The 20,229-nt window shown below is 44.8% G+C and overlaps 1 protein-coding gene across 6 annotated transcripts in view; it reads right to left on the bottom strand.

Moving 5' to 3' along the window:
* LOC144592203 (uncharacterized) overlaps positions 1 to 20,229 on the bottom strand; it is a 77,203-nt gene that overhangs the window by 17,875 nt on the left and 39,099 nt on the right. For all 6 annotated transcript variants that reach the window (XM_078396710.1, XM_078396711.1, XM_078396712.1 and 3 more), the window contains 3 exons: positions 17,578 to 17,708; positions 15,746 to 15,836; positions 3,276 to 3,404 (listed from right to left, as the gene is read on the bottom strand). In XM_078396710.1, the coding sequence (XP_078252836.1) occupies positions 3,276 to 3,404; positions 15,746 to 15,836; positions 17,578 to 17,708 (351 nt within the window). The remainder of the gene's footprint in view (positions 1 to 3,275; positions 3,405 to 15,745; positions 15,837 to 17,577; positions 17,709 to 20,229) is intronic.

Genomic DNA, 20,229 nt, shown 5'->3' with positions numbered 1-20,229 from the left:
GCATACAGTGTTGCCAGATCACACCTAAGCAAAGGTATTAAAAGGGCCAAAGACACCCATAGGCAACGGGTGGAAGACCACTTCAACACCACGGACACCAGAAGCTTGTGGCAGGGTGTCAGGGACATCACTGGCTACAAGAGCAGCCCTGCCTGCCCCCACAGCGATATGGCATTGACCAACGAGCTTAACACCTTCTTTGCCCGCTTTGAAACTGGCAAAACCACCTTGAGTGAAAGAACCCCAGCTGAGGCGGTGGGACAGGTCTTGCAACTGAGCACACAGGAGGTACAACGCGCTCTGCAACGGGTCAACCCACGCAAGGCTGCAGGACCGGATGGTGTTCAAGGAAGGGTACTGAAGGACTGTGCTGAACAGCTGGCTGAGGTATTCACCAGGATCTTTAACCTGTCATTATCTCTGGCTACGGTCCCCAAGTGCCTGAAGTCGGCTATCATAGTTCCGGTGCCGAAAAAAGCAAAGATCTCCAACCTGAACGACTACCGCCCGGTTGCCCCAACGCCGATAGTCATGAAGTGCTTTGAGAGGCTGGTCCTCTCACACATCAAATCCAGCATCCCTGACTCACTGGACCCACATCAATTTGCATACAGGGCAAATAGATCTACAGAGGACGCCATCTCTCTGGCTCTTCACACTGTCCTGACTCACCTAGAGAGACAGGGCACGTACGTGAGGATGCTATTCATAGACTATAGCTCCGCCTTCAACACGGTCATCCCCACCAAGCTCATCACCAAACTCCACCAGCTAGGCCTTAGCTCGTCATTATGTGACTGGATCCTGGACTTCCTGCTGGAACGACCGCAGGCAGTGAGAATGGGCCCGCACCTGTCCTCCACTATCACCCTGAGTACCGGCACACCACAGGGCTGTGTTCTGAGCCCCATGCTCTACTCCCTCTTCACACACGACTGTGTTCCTGCATTCGACACCAACACCATTGTCAAGTTTGCAGATGACACAACGGTGATCGGGCTGATCACCAACGGGGATGAAACAAACTATAGAGCGGAGGTGCAGAACCTGGCGGACTGGTGCTCGGATAACAACCTGTCCCTAAATACCACCAAGACCAAGGAGCTGATCATCAACTTCCGTAGGTCACATAACGGGGAATATGCCCCGATCTCTATCAACGGGGTCAGTGTGGAGAGAGTGTCCAGCTTCAAGTTTCTGGGCACTCACATTTCGGAGGACCTAACATGGTCCAATAACACTGCTGCGCTGGTCAAGAAGGCACAACAAAGACTGTTCTACTTAAGAACACTGAAAAAGTCTGGTTTACCCCAACAGCTGCTGACGACCTTCTACCGCTGCACCATAGAGAGCATCCTAACGCATGGAATCCCTGTGTGGTACCTCAGCTGCACGGAGGCAGAAAGGAAAGCTCTACAGCGGGTAGTCCATAGAGCTCAGAGGGCCATCGGAACACAGCTACCAGACTTGGAGGGCATCTACAACACACGATGCCTCAGAAAAGCCACCAGCATCCACAAAGACTCTTCACACCCCTGCAACAGTCTGTTCGAACTCCTTCCATCGGGCAGACGATACAAGGCCTTCTATGCCCGCACCTCCAGACTCAGGAACAGCTTCATCCCCAGGGCCATAGCTGCTATGAACCGGTCCAGCTGAGCCGGATGGCCACAACGCATAGATCAACTTGCACTTTACCCTGTCCAAAACTGTTACAACTGTTCGTTTTGTTGGGTTGCTGCCGTCTAAATTACCTAAATTATTGCATCGTATGGGAGGCGCATTCCCAATCTCGTTGTACCCCTGGGTACAATGACAATAAAGATATATATTGTATTGTATTGTATTGTATTGTATTGTAGGCCATTTAGAATGGAGATGAGGCAAACCCTTTTCAGTCAGAGTTGTGAATCTGTGGAATTCTCTGCCTCAGAAGGCAGTGGAGGCCAATTCTCTGAATGCATTCAAGAGAGAGCTAGATAGAGCTCTTAAGGATAGCAGAGTCAGGGGGTATGGGGAGAAGGCAGGAACGGGGTACTGATTGAGAATGATCAGCCATGATTACATTGAATGGTGGTGCTGGCTCGTAGGGCCGAATGGCCTCCTCCTGCACCTATTGTCTATTGTTAAACTCAGACCTCCAAGTCTCCCTGTGGCTCAGGCGGTCATAGGGAGAACGTGCAAACTCCACACAAATGGCGCCCGAAGTCAGGATCGAACCCGGCTCTGCTGCGGTGGCAGCAGGTATTGTGGAAACAGAAAATAGGTACACGAGGAGGCCATTTGGCCCTTTCGAGCTATTCATTGTGATCATGGCTGATCATTCACAATCAGTAACCCGTGCCTGCCTTCTCCCCATATCCCTTGATTCCACTAGCCCCTAGAGCTATATCTAACAAGTATATACAACTCTGGAATAATTGGCAGGGTTAATGGTGATGGAATGGGCTTAGACAATAGACAATAGGTGCAGGAGGAGGCCATTCGGCCCTTCGAGCCAGCACCGCCATTCAATGTGATCATGGCTGATCATTCTCAATCAGTACCCCGTTCCTGCCTTCTCCCCATACCCCCTGACTCTGCTATCCTTAAGAGCTCTATCCAGCTCTCTCTTGAATGTATTCATAGAATTGGCCTCCACTGCCTTCTGAGGCAGAGAATTCCACAGATTCACAACTCTCTGACTGAAAAAGTTTTTCCTCATCTCAGTTCTAAATGACCTACCCCTTATTCTTAAACTGTGGCCCCTTGTTCTGGACTCCCCCAACATTGGGAACATGTTTCCTGCCTCTAACGTGTCCAACCCCTTAATAATCTTATACGTTTCAATAAGATCTCCTCATCCTTCTAAATTCCAGTGTATTCAAACCTAGTCGCTCCAGTCTTTCAACATATGATAGTCCCGCCATTCCGGGAATTAACCTAGTGAACCTACGCTGCACGCCCTCAATAGCAAGAATATCCTTCCTCAAATTTGGAGACCAAAACTACACACAGCACTCCAGGTGCGGTCTCACTAGGGCCCTGTACAACTGCAGAAGGCTTGGTTTAGGAACTCCAACCAAGGCCATGAGAAATTGTGGAGTTGTACAAGTAGCCCAGACCATCAGGTAAACCGACCTCACTTCCATTGACTCCATCTACACTTCACGCTGCCTCGGCGAGGCCATTTTCAGACCGTGTCAGGACAATCAACCCAAGAATATAAATATACAGGCCAGGAAAGAATGGTAGAAATTTGACGAGCTGAAGCTTAAAAAATCCTGATAGTTTACCTTGATGGGGAGGGACTTTTTGATCCATGCCCATCTTTTGATCGTGACCGTTTTGCTTGAGGGCTCTTGGAATCACGCCTGTCTTTGTGCCTCGAGGGAGATGTGTGTTGCGATCTACTCCTGGAACGTCTGAAGAAGTAAGCCAGGAATAAAGAAGAGTTTGTGACAACATGACCACGAGAAGGTTCCGAAAAAAAAAAGCAGCAAATTAAAGAAATGTTAACAATTAACCTTATAATCACTGCAAAATAAAAGAAACCACACATTTTCTTTTAGTCGAGTGCTTTAATCGGAGTATGCCAGGTTTTAAAAACTCTTTTAAATTCATCCAGTGAATTGGCCTCCACTGCCTTCTGTGACAGAGAATTCCACAAACTCACAACTCTCTGGGTGAAAAAGTTTCTTCTCACCTCAGTTTTAAATGGCCTCCCCTTTATTCTAAGACTGTGGCCCCCTGGTTCAGGACTCCCCCAACATTGGGAACATTTTTCCTGCATCTAGCTTGTCCAGTCGTTTCATAATTTTATACGTCTCTATAAGATCCACTCTCATCCTTCTAAACTCCAGTGAATGCAAGCCTATTCGTTCCAATCTTTCCTCGTACGACATCCATGAGATTGGGACACACTCGAGATCAGCGAGCACTGGCCTGTTAGTGAACAGACGTCCACGTGTACTTAAGGGAATTGTTGGGTGGAAGGTAGAAGACTGGCTGCAGGAGGGGCAATGAAACAGTCAAAGATGGTGGCAACAGTGGAGCGTTTCAGCAGCCAATAACCCGCGGCAGGGGCTGAATCAAGTGATGCTGCAGTTGTGGCAGAGGCCGGTCCAAATGGAGGAACAGAAGCCAGATTGGAAGTTCCCCTTGATGTCACACAGCGTTCCATGCATATGAGGAAAGACATTCTTGCCATAGAGGGAGTACAGAGAAGGTTCACCAGATTGATTCCTAGGATGGCAGGACTTTCATATGAAGAAAGACTGGATAGACTCGGCTTGTACTCGCTGGAATTTAGAAGATTGAGGGGGGATCTTATAGAAACTTACAAAATTCTTAAGGGGTTGGACAGGCTAGATGCAGGAAGATTGTTCCCGATGTTGGGGAAGTCCAGAACAAGGGGGTCACAGTTTAAGGATAAGGGGGAAGTCTTTTAGGACCGAGATGAGAACATTTATTTTTCACACAGAGTGGTGAATCTGTGGAATTCTCTGCCACAGAAGGTAGTTGAGGCCAGTTCATTGGCTATATTTAAGAGGGAGTTAGATGTGGCCCTTGTGGCTAAGGGGATCAGGGGGTATGGAGAGAAGGCAGGTACGGGATACTGAGTTGGGTGATCAGCCATGATCATATTGAATGGCGGTGCAGGCTCGAAGGGCCGAATGGCCTACTCCTGCACCTATTTTCTATGTTTCTATGTTTCTATCCCCGGCACACAATGCAGTTTGATGCCGTGAATGTGCGAAGGAAATGTGCTGCACCTGTACAATACGGCTTCAGAACTTGTGCCCGATACTGAGATCCAGCATTGCAGCAACAAAAGGGTGGTACAACTATGAAATACAAGGTTGAACAGTACACCACAAAGACAGGCCCTTTGCCCCACAATATCTGTGCTGACTGTACCATACCCATTTGCCTGCACATGAACCATACCCCCTCCATTACCCTGATGTTCAGTCAGAGAGTTGTAAATCTGTGAAATTCTCTGCCTCGGAAGGCAGTGGAGGCCAATTCTCCAAATGCATTCAATAGACATTAGACAATAGGTGCAGGAGTAGGCCATTCAGCCCTTCGAGCCAGCACCGCCATTCAATGTGATCATGGCTGATCACTCTCAATCAGTACCCCGTTCCTGCCTTCTCCCCATACCCCCTCACTCCGCTATCCTTAAGAGCTCTATCCAGCTCTCTTGAAAGCATCCAACGAACTGGCCTCCACTGCCTTCTGAGGCAGAGAATTCCACACCTTCACCACTCTCTGACTGAAAAAGTTCTTCCTCATCTCCGTTCTAAATGGCCTACCCCTTATTCTTAAACTGTGGCCCCTTGTTCTGGACTCCCCCAACATTGGGAACATGTTTCCTGCCTCTAATGTGTCCAACCCCTAATTATCTTATACGTTTCAATAAGATCCCCCCTCATCCTTCTAAATTCCAATGTATACAAGCCTAGTCGCTCCAGTCTTTCAACATGTGACAGTCCCGCCATTCCGGGAATCAACCTAGTGAACCTACGCTGCACGCCCTCAATAGCAAGAATATCCTTCCTCAAATTCCTTCCTCAAGAGAGAGCTAGATAGAGCTCTTAAGGAAAGCAGAGTCAGGGGGTATGGGGAGAAGGCAGGAACAGGGTACTGATTGAGAATGATCAGCCATGATCACATTGAATGGTGGTGCTGACTTGAAGGACCGAAAGGCCTACTCCTGCACCTATTGTCTATTGTGCCTGTCTAAATGTTCCTTAAACATCAGTATTATATCAGCTTCCACCAAACCCCTGGCTTGTGCCCCAGAATATTATTCTCAGTGTAGAGAAAAACTTTGAGGTGAGAGGAGGAAGGTTTAAAGATGCACAAAGCAAAGTACTTGACATCTCCACCCTGGGGAAAAGACTTAAATACTAGAGGGCATAACGTTAAAACGAGAGGGACAAAGTTTCAAGGAGATATGCGGGCAATTTTTATTTACCGAGGGTGGCAAGTGCTGGAATGTGCTGCTGTGGGTGGTGGTGGAGGCAGATGCAATAGTGGCATTTAAGAGACTTTCGGACGGGCATATAGATATGCAAGGAATGGAGGGATGTGGGTTTTGATACGAGGATAAAGTTGATCTTGGCATCGTGTTCAACACAGACATTGTGGGCTGAAGGGCCTGTTCCATGTTCTATGACTCAGACTATCAACCCTAAATTAAAATGTCTTCAGAGGGGACTCATTAGTCACAGAATCATACAGCATACAAGTAGGCACTTTGGCCTAACTATCCATGCCGACAAAGATCCCCCATCTAAACTAGTCACAATTGCCCGCGTTTGCCCCATATCCCTCTCAACCTCATATCCATGTACCTATACTCCTGCACCTATTTGAGTATAGGAGCAGGGAGGTTCTGCTGCAGTTGTACAGGGCCTTGGTGAGAACGCACCTGGAGTATTGTGTACAGTTTTGGTCTCCTAATCTGAGGAAAGACATTCTAGCCTTAGAGGGAGTACAGAGAAGATTCACCAGATTGATCCCTGGGATGGCAGGACTTTCATATGAAGAAAGACTGGATAGACTAGGCTTATACTCGCTGGAATTTAGAAGACTGAGGGGGGATCTTATAGAAACATATAAAATTCTTAAGGGGTTGGAGAGGCTAGATGCGGGAAGATTGTTCCCGATGTTGGGGCAGTCCAGAACTAGGGGTCACAGCTTAAGGGTAAGGGGGAAGTCTTTTAGGACCGAGATGAGAAAACATTTCTTCACACAGAGAGTGGTGAGTCTGTGGAATTCTCTGCCACAGAAGTTAGTTGAGGCCAGTTCATTGGCTATATTTAAGAGGGAGTTAGATGTGGCCCTTGTGGCTAAAGGGATCAGGGGGTATAGAGAGAAGGCAGGTACAGGTTACTGAGCTGGATGATCAGCCATGATCATATTGAATGGCAGTGCAGGCTCGAAGGGCCGAATGGCCTACTCCTGCACCTATTTTCGAAGTTTCTATGTTTCTACCTGCTCAAGTATCCTTTAAATGCTGTTTTGGGACCTCCCTCAAGTACCTGTTTATGATCTTAAAAAAAAAAATCTAAATATTCCAATCACTTTTTAAAACAAATCTCGCATGGTTTGCTCAGACTTTGAGGTGTTTAATAAACGTTTTTTTTAAAAATCTGTAATTTGGAGTTTTAAATGTCATTAATGTGAAATATCTTTGCTTTTTTTAACATTCACTTTTTTGAATATCCTGAGCCATGCAGATATTTGGAAAAGATTCAAATCAATGACAGTTCCAAGTTTGAAGACTAACTCAGTGTTAATTTTTCTCTAATTTTCCGGCCAAAAGCTGTACATTAGACTCTATTAGGTCGGTAGACTGTACTATTAGGTCTTTACAAACACAAGACCTCATCCCAAATACACCTCCAGGCAATCTTGACTGTTCTCAGTACAAGATTGGATTGTGTTCAATTGTCTCAGACGAGTAGATCAAAATAATTAACGGTACGAAGAAAGGCCTAGTGGATTGGATGGGTCTGTGGGAGGGGGTTGGGGCAGGAAGTACAGTAAAAAAGCAAAGGAAGTCAGCAATGGGGTGGAATGGAAAAGACAATAGATTGACTAAAGACCTGATCGGGTATATCTAAGAACACAGTGGGAGACTAAAGAAGAAATTGCAGGAGTTCTGGCTGAGATGTATGCTGCCGATGTATGATGTATGTATGCAGACAACACACGTCTGGACACAAGATCGCCATTTTAACTCTGTGTATTTTAGCAAATGCGCAGGCACAGCGTTACCATATTGTTGCATGTATAAATCACATAACAGCTTTACCATATTGTTGCATGTATACATCACAATGTTTAGCCGTGGGTGAGATCTCAGAAGACAGGAGGGTGACTAATGTTGTCTTGTTACTTAAGGGTGCAAAGAAACCTCCGGGAACTATAGACCAATAAGCCTTAATATCTGTGAAAGGAAAGTTACCGGAGAGGATTCCGAGGAATGAGATATAGATGCATTTGGAAAGACAGGGGTTGATTAGAGATAAAGTCAACATGGTTATGTGTATGAGAGATCGTGCATCACAAACCAAAGATAGACACAAAATGCTGGAGTAACTCAGCGGGACAGGCAGCATCACTGGAGAAAAGGAATGGGTGACGTTTCAGGTCGAGACCCTTCTTCAAACTAGTATCAAACCAGATTGTTTTGAAGAAGTAACCAAGAAGGTTGATAATAAGGGCAGGGCTGTAATCATATGGACTTCAGCAAGGGCTTTGATAAGTTTCTGCTCGATAGGTTACTCTGGAAGTTTAGATTGCATGGGATGGTCTGATACTAGTAGGAATTTACAAAAAGAAAAAGTAGGCTTGGGATGAAAATAAAAGATGGGGAATTATCTGAAACTGGTGAACTGGGTCCAATTCTAACAACAGGTTATTGATCTGTGAACTCCGTCTCACTCACTTTCCATGGATGGAACTATCTGATTTCCAGCAACACTGCTTACATTTGACATCTCTGGAGCCCGTAATATTTAGAAGCAAGCATATTGTTTGATGCATCATGTAGGCAGGCCATTGAAACATCCTCAATCTCGGAACTTTCAAGTCAACGTCTGAAGTGCAGTGAAAGGCGTCCGGCGTTGTGCCCAAGACCATCAGTATTTTCACACGACTACACAGGTACCACTGCTCCAGATGTCAACTTATTTACATCGGCGAAACCAAACGCAGGTTCGGCGATCGCTTCGCTCAACACCTGCGCTCGGTCCGCGTTGGGGCCGAGCACTTCAACTGCCCCTCCCATTCCCAGTCTGACCTTTCTGTCATGGGCCTCCTCCAGTGCCATAGTGAGGTCCACCGGAAATTGGAGGAACAGCACCTCATAGTTCGCCTGGGCAGCTTGCAGCCCAGTGGTATGAACATCGACTTCTCCAACTTTAGATAGTTCCTCTGTCCCTCTCTTCTTTTCCCCTCCCCCTTCCCAGATCTCCCTCTGTCTTCCTGTCTTCACCTATATCTTTCCTTTGTCCCGCCCCCCAGACATCAGTCTGGTCTCGACCCGAAACGTCACCCTTTCCTTCTCTCCTGAGATGCTGCCTGACCTGCTGACTTACTCCAGCATTTTGTGAATAAATACCTTCGATTTGTACCAGCATCTGCAGTTATTTTCTTATACTGCACAGGACCAAGTCATTTGCCAAGTCACCAGCAGCTATTTTCTAACTCCATTACAAAATGAATTCCCGGATGGTCTTGGCAGAGATTAACTCAGTTGCATGGATGATGACGGCGATGAATATTTAGGATGCTAAATTTGGCTTCAATCAAGAAGGCTGCTTTCTCCTTGGTGGCGTTGAGCACCTGTTGTTCTGTAAGCAACTTGGCGACTAAATGGTGCCGTGTACAGAGTGGAAAGGCTTTACGGTTTCCCTCACACATCTTTACTGCCATAGTCAAAAATCGTAGGAAAACGAGTGAATAAAAAATGATTTGCCGCATTGAAGTAATCAAATCAGCTTAAAGTACTGCTTAATTTTTTTTTTAAGTAACTTGGCTCTTAAAAGATTTTCATTAAATTTGGAAAGGTCCCCTGCCTGCCCACCCCACCTACTTAAAGAAAGCATGGACTGGGATATAGACAATAGGTGCAGGAGGAGGCCATTCGGCCCTTCGAGCCAGCACCGCCATTCAATGTGATCATGGCTGATCATTCTCAATCAGTACCCTTCTCCCCATACCCCCTGACTCCGCTATCCATAAGAGCTCTATCTTGAATGCATTCAGAGAATTGGCCTCCACTGCCTTCTGAGGCAGAGAATTCCACAGATTCACAACTCTCTGACTGAAAAAGTTTTTCCTCATCTCAGTTCTAAATGGCCTACCCCTTATTCTTAAACTGTGGCCTCTGGTTCTGGACTCCCCCAACATTGGGATAATCAGGGATCAGGTTACCCACTTCACAATGCTCACGAAAAGGAACTGTAGGATCTACATTTCAATTAGAAGGAGCTTCAAGGAAGTGTTTACAGCCGGAATGCAGGTTTGAATGTCTACCCTTAGAAATCTGAGAACTAAAATTGTGACAGATTTAAAAATCATAAGATTTATTAAAATCAAATCTCGTCATCAAAAATGACGCTCTTTTCCCAAAGACAGCAAATTTAAATGCAATTAACGATTGGCCTACAATAATTTTAATTTTCAAAAGGTTAGAAGCTAATTGAAAGATACATTTATCTAAACTAGGTTTTTTTGTATGCTGCAAATTCTGAACAAAGTTAAGAGGTTATGTGTGTGTGTGTGTGTGTGTTGGGCACTTATTTACAATGTGCAAATTGTGATATGTCAATGAGTAAATGTGAATACTGTTTCAGTGGAATAATAATATTAAGGTTCAAGAATTGAAAGTCTATTATTGGGTTAAGTGAAAATCTTTAGGGGTGTTGCAACAGGACAAAAATTGACATACTACAAAATGGTGCCAATTTCTTGTGTGCCTTTAAAAAAAAATTTAAAAACTTATTCTGAAAATGTTCTTTGCAAATGGGTCGTATTTTATACACAACTTAATATATGGCAATTGATGTTAGCATTATTTAGTTTTCACTACGTCTTACTCAGTTAATTATTAAATTCCATCCAAGCCTCCCAATTATAATTCCAGCAGACCTCGATTGCGTCTTCATCTGCCAACTGATGAACAGCAAGGTTCCAAGTCTTGAACTTCATACTGAGATATGGACGTTATTGGTCTGTGAAATCGGCTGCCACTGAGGTAAGATAGATTAAAGTCTCGGCCTTGTGCAACGAACCCAAGATGACTGGACCACAGGCTCAGTTGCGAGGACGTTAACACGAAGGCAGACTTGTAAAATAGTTACCCAGGTTTACACACGGATGGGTTCAGGAAGAGATGGCCCTGCCCATAGCCTCCTCCTCTCCTCCTGACCTTCCATCTACCCGCCTCCAGACCCTACTCAACCTCAATCCTCCCAGTCCAGAAATCTCCTTTCCTACAGTGTAGGAAAATAACTGCAGGTGCTGGTACAAATCGAAGGTATCACAAAAAGCTGGAGTAACTCAGCAGGTCAGGCAGTATCTAGGAGAGAGGGAATGGGTGACGTTTCGGGTCGAGACCCTTCTTCGGACTGATTCATCAGTCTGAAGAAGGGTCTCGACCCGCAACGTCACCCATTCCCACTCTCCTAGATGCTGCCTGACCTGCTGAGTTACTCCAGCTTTTTGTGATCCTTTCCTACAGTGAACTCTTCCACCTTCCCCACCCTCCCCATCATCCACATCCCCCCCCCCCCACTCCTCCCCACTTTCTCAGGCATCCTGACACTTGGACCTTTCCTTCCTTCTCTCAACTGTGAACACACCCCTCACCCCACTCTCATTCCGCTCTTCCCCATCCACATTTTCTCTCCATCCATCCCCATCTCCATAAAGCTCCCAAAGTCTTCCCCGTGCTCTCCCTTGCAATCCGGTCCGGAGACCATCCTCAGGACAGTATTCCACACTGCCCAGCAGCTGAACCAGTGGAGAGTGGTGAAAAACAAAGACATAAAACGCCTGGTCATAATGGTTGAAGATGCCAGCTCGAAGAGTGGGAATTCACTCCTTCGCCGATTCTTCACTAAACTATCACCTAATTCACAGGATTTTCAAACACAGCGTGTTCTTATTCAACCAAAAATCAGGCTAAGGACTTGTGATTTAACACCTTTAACTTATCTTGTTCTGTATCATAATTGTAAAGTTAGTGCTTATTGGCAAACTGTTAGAGATGGTGCAAAATGTTGCCTGGAACATTAAAAAGTTTAAAAAATGAGTTTCAACCATCGTCAACAATATTACACAATTTCAGATTTTGTGTGGCGGTCTCACGCGTTATTTTTTCTTTTGTTTACTCAAGAGATATTTCAACTATTGCAAATGATTAGTCTTTACTGGTACCACTTAATACATTGGGTATGTTTTCTGAACAAGGACCATGACTTAGCACGGGTGTTAATGAAATAATTTTCTTATACTGTTTATAATGATAAATCTATTTGCAGAGCAACTTTGATTCATGCAGATGATAAATTAGAAGCATTACTAACCAACCCTCACGGTACATTTACATTGTCGTGGAGCAATAGAAGAAAATAAATAAATCATGGGTGCCATTGAACATCTCCACAGTATAAAGAGGGATAAATGCAAATGCAGGTCCGGGTTCTGCAGCTAAGGGAACCCTTTTGGCAGTCATTTCGGACGTTATTGTGGTGACATGGTGCCACCTCGCATTCCAGATGTGGCCATTGCCAGAGTAATGAGTGCATATTTGATCTCAATCTCACTTTGGTCTTCGAGAAGAATGCAAATCGTGGTCGGTCACAGTTCCCCAGCTCCAGGAGATGTTTCAGAACAAACCTGATACGGTTTGCCAAGTCCAACTCCACCAGGTTGTGGAAATGACAATTTCTTCCTCTAGTGCCCTTCAGAGGTCAAAATTTGCCAGACACTTAGCGGCATACACTGTATGACATTGGGTCTCAATTCTGAATGCAGTTAAAGACAGGCAATAATGTCATGAACGTCTCAAGAGAATACCGATCAACATATTTTGGCATTGGAGATCAATAACGTTTTTTGGGCGGCATTGAGAAGCGTGGGAGACCATCGGGTGGTCAAGTTCATAGGAAGCCAGAGAGACAGACAGACAGACAAACAGAGCAAACATTTTTATCCTTCCATGGAAAATCTGCAACCTTGCTATGCATTACATGCAGCCACCGACCGCTCAACTAGTCACACAGTCGTGACTTTTTGAAAAAGAACTTAAGTGGTAGAAGATACTAAGGAAACTCTACAGTTCAAATCAAACCATCATTCTCCCCCCCCCCCCTTTCAAATAAAGCCAGCCCACACCAAAAGACAAGACACGTGTAGTGAAAAAAATCAGCACATTTCATGAACACCTTTTTTCATTCTTGTACTCATAAAATTTAAATCAATAGTAATAATTTTCTGGGACAATTCCACATTCAATAGCTTGCCATTGTTCCATTAATATTTACAAATGTAATTTTCATTTATTTTTGTTACTTACACCAGAGTCTCTCCTACAATCTCTCTGTGAATTTCTCTGTTATTTTAAGCCCATTTTTTTTTCTTCCATTTTTTAAAAAGCAATTACTATCAAAGGAACTTGGAAGTAAGTTTCAAACAGTTCAGTTATCTCACGCTTACTGTGGCTAATTCAAGATCTTGAAAAAAAATAGACAAGCAACAACCTGTAATTCCTCTCACATGTATCATCAGATCAGCCATTCTGAGTTCATGGAGGTAGCCTGCAAAACGCCATCGTACTCACTGAGTATCATGTTTCAGCAAGTTACTTCCAGCTGCAGTTAGGGGAAAGAAAATACCACAAAATGGCAGGCTAATTTATTATTTACCAATTAGAGGTATGCTGCATAAAACAGATTTTTTTTTTTTTTAACTCTTTTTTTTAAATCTTGTTAATGCAAACCTTCATTCAGGGTTTCATCACAGAACAGTCAATGAAAAATATTAGGCAGTACTCATTTTTAAAATATCGTCGAGCTTTGTTCAGGGACTAGGAAGGAACTTTTTCCCTCATTGTCATCAGCACTAAGTCTACTGAAATGATAGGTACAAAGTAAACAAAACAATATGGAAAGCAAGTTGTGAAATATCACAGCAATCAGTTTTCAGGAGGGAATCTATTTCTTCAAGCTGGTTGTTTGATTTAGGGTTTAGTGTGCAAAGATAAGTATTGTACTGAAGAGAGTTACTGTGGGAAACAATATGCGACATGGTAACTGGGGACTCGTGTCCTAATTGATTATGCCATTTCACAATCTTTCTCTGCCTAGCTTAATACTTTGCTTTAGACTGACTCAATGATTCCCTATCTCATATGTTCAGTCTGAAGAAGGGTCTCGACCCGAAACGTCACCCATTCCCTCTCTCCTAGATGCTGCCTAACCTGCTGAGTTACTCCAGCTTTTTGTGATACCAATGATTCCCTATCTCGTATAATCAACCTACAAAAACAATTGAACACAATAAAAATAATAGGAAACTTTAAGCATGTTGAATATATATAACCAATTAGAGGTATTTAATATGGACTTATTGAAAAGAGCAATAATGTACATATTTAAATTCAATGTCTTTTCCAGCTTTCAAGAGAGAGCTAGATAGAGCTCTTAAAGATGGCGGAGTCAGGGGGTATGGGGAGAAGGCAGGAACGGGGTACAGATTGTAGATGATCAGCCATGATCACATTGAATGGCGGTGTTGGCTCAAAGGGCCGAAAGGCCTCCTCCTGCACCTATTATCTATATAAATGCCCCATAGACGAGGGGTTTCTGCAAGTCAGAAGTTGGGCCTATTCTTCTTGGGGCAAAACAAGGTTGAGTATTGTAAGAGATCGTGACTGGTTTAGATGAATAAACAGAGGAAAGTTATTCCCATGAACTGAAAGACCAAGGACACGGATTTGAAAATTTCGGCAAAAGATAAAAGGGGAATTTGAAGAAAATTATTTCTTGTTGGCATAATTATGATTTGGAACACACCGCCTATAAAGAATGGTTCAAACAGAGTCAGTCAGGGCTTTAAAAAGTATATTGGACAGGCATCTGAAGGAAAATAATGTACTGGGGAATGGGAAAGAGTGAGGGATTGGGTCTGAGGGAATTTTGCAATCAGCAGGCAGGTACATACTCGATGGGCTGAATGGCCTTCTTCCAATCCATCATATAACCATTGATTGTCCCTCAGAATAAATCAACACGTGGACGTAAGTATTAAGAATGAATGATGGATCCGAAGGTTTGTGCTCCAACTATGAAAAGATTAAACAGAACTCTGGCTGATTTAGGGTTTAGCCAGCTCGTGAATATGGAAAAAAAAAGTTGTAAGCACTGTTACCCTGATAATAATAATTTTGAACACACTTTTGAAGTTCATTAAGCCCCCTATTCCATCACTCTGAATTCACAAGACGACTGCTGGGATTGTGGTCGGCATCGTTTTGCTCGGCGCCGATCAGCTTCCCTTCAACTTCATGAAGATGGCGCCACAAAAGATGCCAATAAGCATTGGAGCTGAATCTTATTGCGTAATTACAAATGCTTTACTAAACAAAAACCAACACCGTCTCAAAGGTGGAATTATACTAAGATATATCTATGTTTAGTCAACAAAAAAATTGATTTCCTTCTTTGTAGGCCATATTTAGTGGAACTGCACCAGTGTATTTAGTGGAACTGCACCAGAGGGCATTTTTCTTTTGTTTCCTTACAATCCTGTCTCGAAAACCAGCATTGCAATAACCATAAATTTCTGATTTCGTATTACTTTTACGTGGCTTAAGAATGGCAATTTTTTACTTATGTCCCATATTTCACGTGTTAATAGATAGTGCTTATCAACAATTAAAATATGTCTGCGGCCTTGTATTTTACCATAACATTGAGAAGCGGTTGACTTAACAAAATGTGGCACAGTGGAAGATGTGTTAATAAGAAAGCAAGTTGGCAGAGTGACTGTCACGCAGAAATCAAACGTGGTCTTCGTTTTCGTGGTTTCCGTGCTAAAGGCTTTAGAAGCTATCCGCTTCAACAGACGACTTCTGTCTTTAGCAAACCTTTTCATGCAGATCACAAAATACCTAGTGAAACATGAAATCCTTTAGAGTTTACAAAGCTAGATTGGAGCTATGCTTGTTTTAATACCCCACCTTTGTTTCGAACTGGAGCGTGATCTTTTCTTTCGTGATCGGGAATAGGATCGGGATCTTCTGGTCGTGTCAACGCTTTCCTTTTCCGCCACTGGAACAAGGAGATTTCAACATGAGTGGTAGGTACTCGGGTCATACAGTCAGCAAAGAAACTGGCAAATCTAAATTTGTAAGAAGGAACTGCAGATGCTGGTTTAAACTGAAGATGGACACAAAAGGATGGAGTAACTCAGCGGGACAGGCAGCATCTCTGGAGAGAGGGAATAGGTGACGTTTCGGGGCGATACCCTTCTTCAGACTGGTTGGGGATAAGGGAAACGAGAGATATAGACGGTGATGTAGAGAGATAAAGAACAATGAATGAAAGATATGCAAAAAAAGTAACGATGATAAAGGAAACTAAGCTGTTTGTAGGGTGAAAATTGAGAAGTTAGTGCGACTTGGGTGGGGGAGGGATAGAGAGAGAGAGGGGGAACGTCGGGGCTCCCTAGTAACTGGGCGGCATGGTGGCACAGCGGTAGAGTTGCTGCCTTACAGCAAATGCAGCGCCAGAGATCCGGGTTCGATCCCGACTACGGGTGCCGCCTGTACGGAGTTTGTACGTTCTCCCCGTGACCTGCGTGGGTTTTCTCCGAGATCTTCTGTTTCCTCCCACATTCAAAAGACGTTCAGGTATGTAGGTTAATTGGCTTGGTAAATGTAAAAATTGTCCGTAGTGGGTATAGAAGAATGTTAATGTGCGGGGATCGCTGGTCGGCGCGGACCCAAAAGGGCCTGTTTCCGCGCTGTATCTCGAAACTAAACTAAACTAAAGTAGGATAGTGTTAGTGCGCGGGGGCCGCTGGTTGGCGCGGACTCGGTGGGCCGAAGGGGCTTGTTTCCGCGCTGGATCTCTAATCTAAACTAGGATAGTGTTAGTGTGCGGGGACCGCTGGTCAGTGTGGACTCGGTGGGCCGAAGGGGCCTGTTTCCGCGCTGTGTCTCTAAACTAAACTAAACTAGGATAGTGTTAGTGCGCGGGGGCCGCTGGTCGGCGTGGACCTGGTGGGCTGAAGGGGCCTGTTTCCGTGCTGTATCTCTAAACTAAACTAAACTAGGAGAGTGTTAGTGCGCGGGGGCCGCTGGTCGGCGTGGACCTGGTGGGCTGAAGGGACCTGTTTCCGTGCTGTATCTCTAAACTGAACTAAACTAGGAGAGTGTTAGTGCGCGGGGGCCGCTGGTCGGCGTGGACCTGGTGGGCTGAAGGGGCCTGTTTCCGTGCTGTATCTCTAAACTAAACTAAACTAGGAGAGTGTTAGTGCGCGGGGGCCGCTGGTCGGCGTGGACCTGGTGGGCTGAAGGGGCCTGTTTCCGTGCTGTATCTCTAAACTAAACTAAACTAGGAGAGTGTTAGTGCGCGGGGGCCGCTGGTCGGCGTGGACCTGGTGGGCTGAAGGGGCCTGTTTCCGTGCTGTATCTCTAAACTGAACTAAACTAGGAGAGTGTTAGTGCGCGGGGGCCGCTGGTCGGCGTGGACCTGGTGGGCTGAAGGGGCCTGTTTCCGTGCTGTATCTCTAAACTAAACTAAACTAGGAGAGTGTTAGTGCGCGGGGGCCGCTGGTCAGCGTGGACCTGGTGGGCTGAAGGGGCCTGTTTCCGTGCTGTATCTCTAAACTAAACTAAACTAGGAGAGTGTTAGTGCGCGGGGGCCGCTGGTCAGCGTGGACTTGGTGGGCCGAAGGGGCCTGTTTCCGCGCTGTACCTCTAAACTAAACTTGTGCATAAAATGTTTAATTTCATGTCCCAAGCATGGAAATCTGAGACCTACTTCTTCACATTGCAACGTACTCTACCTGGTTCAATAACTGCTGATATAAAGGACTGCGCTTCTCTCACTCTCTTCATCACTTCTTCCAGCTCTTTTGCGGCAGCTTGTGGCGTCATCTCTGGAGGCTTCACGATCGCATTATTAGAATGGTTGATTCTGAATTACGAATATACAAATAACTGCATTAAAATACAAAGCAAACAAAGCAAATAAAATTAATCACAAATATGAAAATGCAAGTTCTTCACAAAAAAAGCACCTGAATTTTTGGACACCTTTTCTGATTCAAAACAGGACTCTTCTCCACAGCAGATAAAGAGTGGGGGCTAACTTTCATTTTGAATGTATTGACAATCTGCAACAAGTGTGTTGGAAAATAACTGCAGATGCTGGTTCAAATCGAAGGTATCACAAAACGCTGGAGTAACTCAGCGGGTCAGGCAGCATCTCAGGAGAGAAGGAATGGGTGATGTTTCGGGTCGAGACCCTTCTTCAGACTGATGTCAGGGAAATGGGCGGGACAAAGATAGGATGTAGTGGGAAACAGGAAGATAGTAGGAGAACTGGGAAGGGGGAGGGGAAAGGGAAGGACAGAGGAACTATCTGAAGTTGGAGAAATCAATGTTCATACCGCTGGCGTGCAAGCTGCCCAAGCGAAATATGAGATGCTGTTCCTCCAATTTGCGGTAGGCCTCACTATGACAATGGAGGAGGCCCATGACAGAAAGGTCAGACTGGGAGTGGGAGGGGGAATTGAAGTGCAGGTTGGTTAAGGTGGACTGAGCAAAGGTGTTGAGCGAAACGATCGCTGAGCCTGCGTTTGGTCTCGCCGATCTAAAGAAGTAGACACCTGGAATAGCGGATACAGTAGATGAGGTTGGAGGAGGTGCAGGTGAACCTGTCTCACCTGGAAAGACGGTTTGGGTCTTGGATGGAGTCGAGGGGGGAGGTAATGGGACAGGTGTAGCATCTCCTGCGGTTGCAGGGGAAAGTGCCTGGGGAGGGGGTGGTTTGGGTAGGAAGGGACGAGTGGACCAGGGAGGGAACAGTGTCTGCGGAAAGCAGAAAGGGGAGGAGATGGCCAGTAGCGGAATCCCGTTGGAGGTGACAAAGTCATTTATATGGACAAACATCAGCCAGGAATACAACACAATCAATGTCCAGTCCAGAATTCTCAAGTCATAGAGTCATAGGCTCCCACGTCAATTCATAATATTCACTGAACATATAATCGTTACCATAAAAGGTTGGAATATTTATTTGGCCAGAGCTAAGGCCCAAAATTAATGTCGTCAAAATTTTTCCAATGCAGTCGCTTGGCCTGCTGTTCCATTTCAACGTCCATTTTTGGACAAGAAGTTACCATAATGTTTGGGACAAAAACCCATCATTTATTTATTTGCCTCTGTACTCAACAATTTGAGATTTGAAATAGATAAAAAATCACATGCAGTTAAAATGCACATTGTCAGATTTCATTAAAGGGTATTTTTATACATTTTGGTTTCACCATGTAGAAATTACAGCTGTGTTTTATACATTAGCCCCCCCCCATTTCAGGGCACCATAATGTTTGGGACACATGGCTTCACAGGTGTTCACAATTGCTCAGGTGTGTTTAAATGCCTCCTTAATGCAGGTATAAGAGAGCTCTCAGCACATAGTCTTTCCTCCAGTCTTTCCATCATCTTTGCAAACTCTTATTGCTGTTTATCAACATGAGGACCAAAGTTGTGCCAATGAAAGTCAAAGAAGCCATTATGAGACTGAGAAACATGAATAAACCTGTTAGACATCAGCCAAACCTTAGGCTTACCAAAATCAACTGTTTGGAACATCATTAAGAAGAAAGAGAGCACTGGTGAGCTTACTAATCGCAATGGGACTGGCAGGCCTAGGAAGACCTCCACAGCTGATGACAGAAGAATTCTCTCTATAATAAAGAAAAATCCCCAAACACCTGTCCAACAGATCAGAAACACTCTTCAGGAGTTAGGTGTGGATTTGTCAATGACCACTGTCCGCTGAAGACTTCATGAACAGAAATGCAGAGGCTACACTGCAAGTTGCAAACCACTGGTTAGCCGCAAAAATAGGATGGCCAGGTTACAGTTTGCCAAGAAGTACTTAAAAGAGCAACCACAGTTCTGGAAAAAGGTCTTGTAGACAGATGAGAAGAAGATTAACTTATATCAGAGTGATGGCAAGAACAAAGATGGAGGAGAGAAGGAACTGCCCAAGATCCAAAGCATACCACCTCATCTGTGAAACACGGTGGTGGGGGTGTTATGGCCTGGGCATGTATGGCTGCTGAAGGTACTGGCTCACTTATCTTCATTGATGATACAACTGCTGATGGTAGTAGCATAATGAATTCTGAAGTGTACAGACACATCCTATCTGCTCAAATTCAAACAAATGCCTCAAAACTCATTGGCCGGCAGTTCGTTCTACAGCAAGACAATGATCCCAAACATACTGCTAAAGCAACAAAGGAGTTTTTCAAAGCTAAAAAATGGTCAATTCTTGAATGATCTGAACCCAACTGAGCATGCCTTTTATATGCTGAAGAGAAAAATGAAGGGGACTAGCCCCCAAAACAAGCTAAAGATGGCTGCAATACAGGCCTGGCAGAGCATCACCAGAGAAGACACCCAGCAACTGGTGATGCCCATGA

The sequence above is a fragment of the Rhinoraja longicauda genome, chromosome 3, assembly GCF_053455715.1.
Source record: "Rhinoraja longicauda isolate Sanriku21f chromosome 3, sRhiLon1.1, whole genome shotgun sequence".
Lineage (NCBI taxonomy): Eukaryota > Metazoa > Chordata > Chondrichthyes > Rajiformes > Arhynchobatidae > Rhinoraja > Rhinoraja longicauda.
This window is presented reverse-complemented; position numbering and strand designations above follow the sequence as displayed.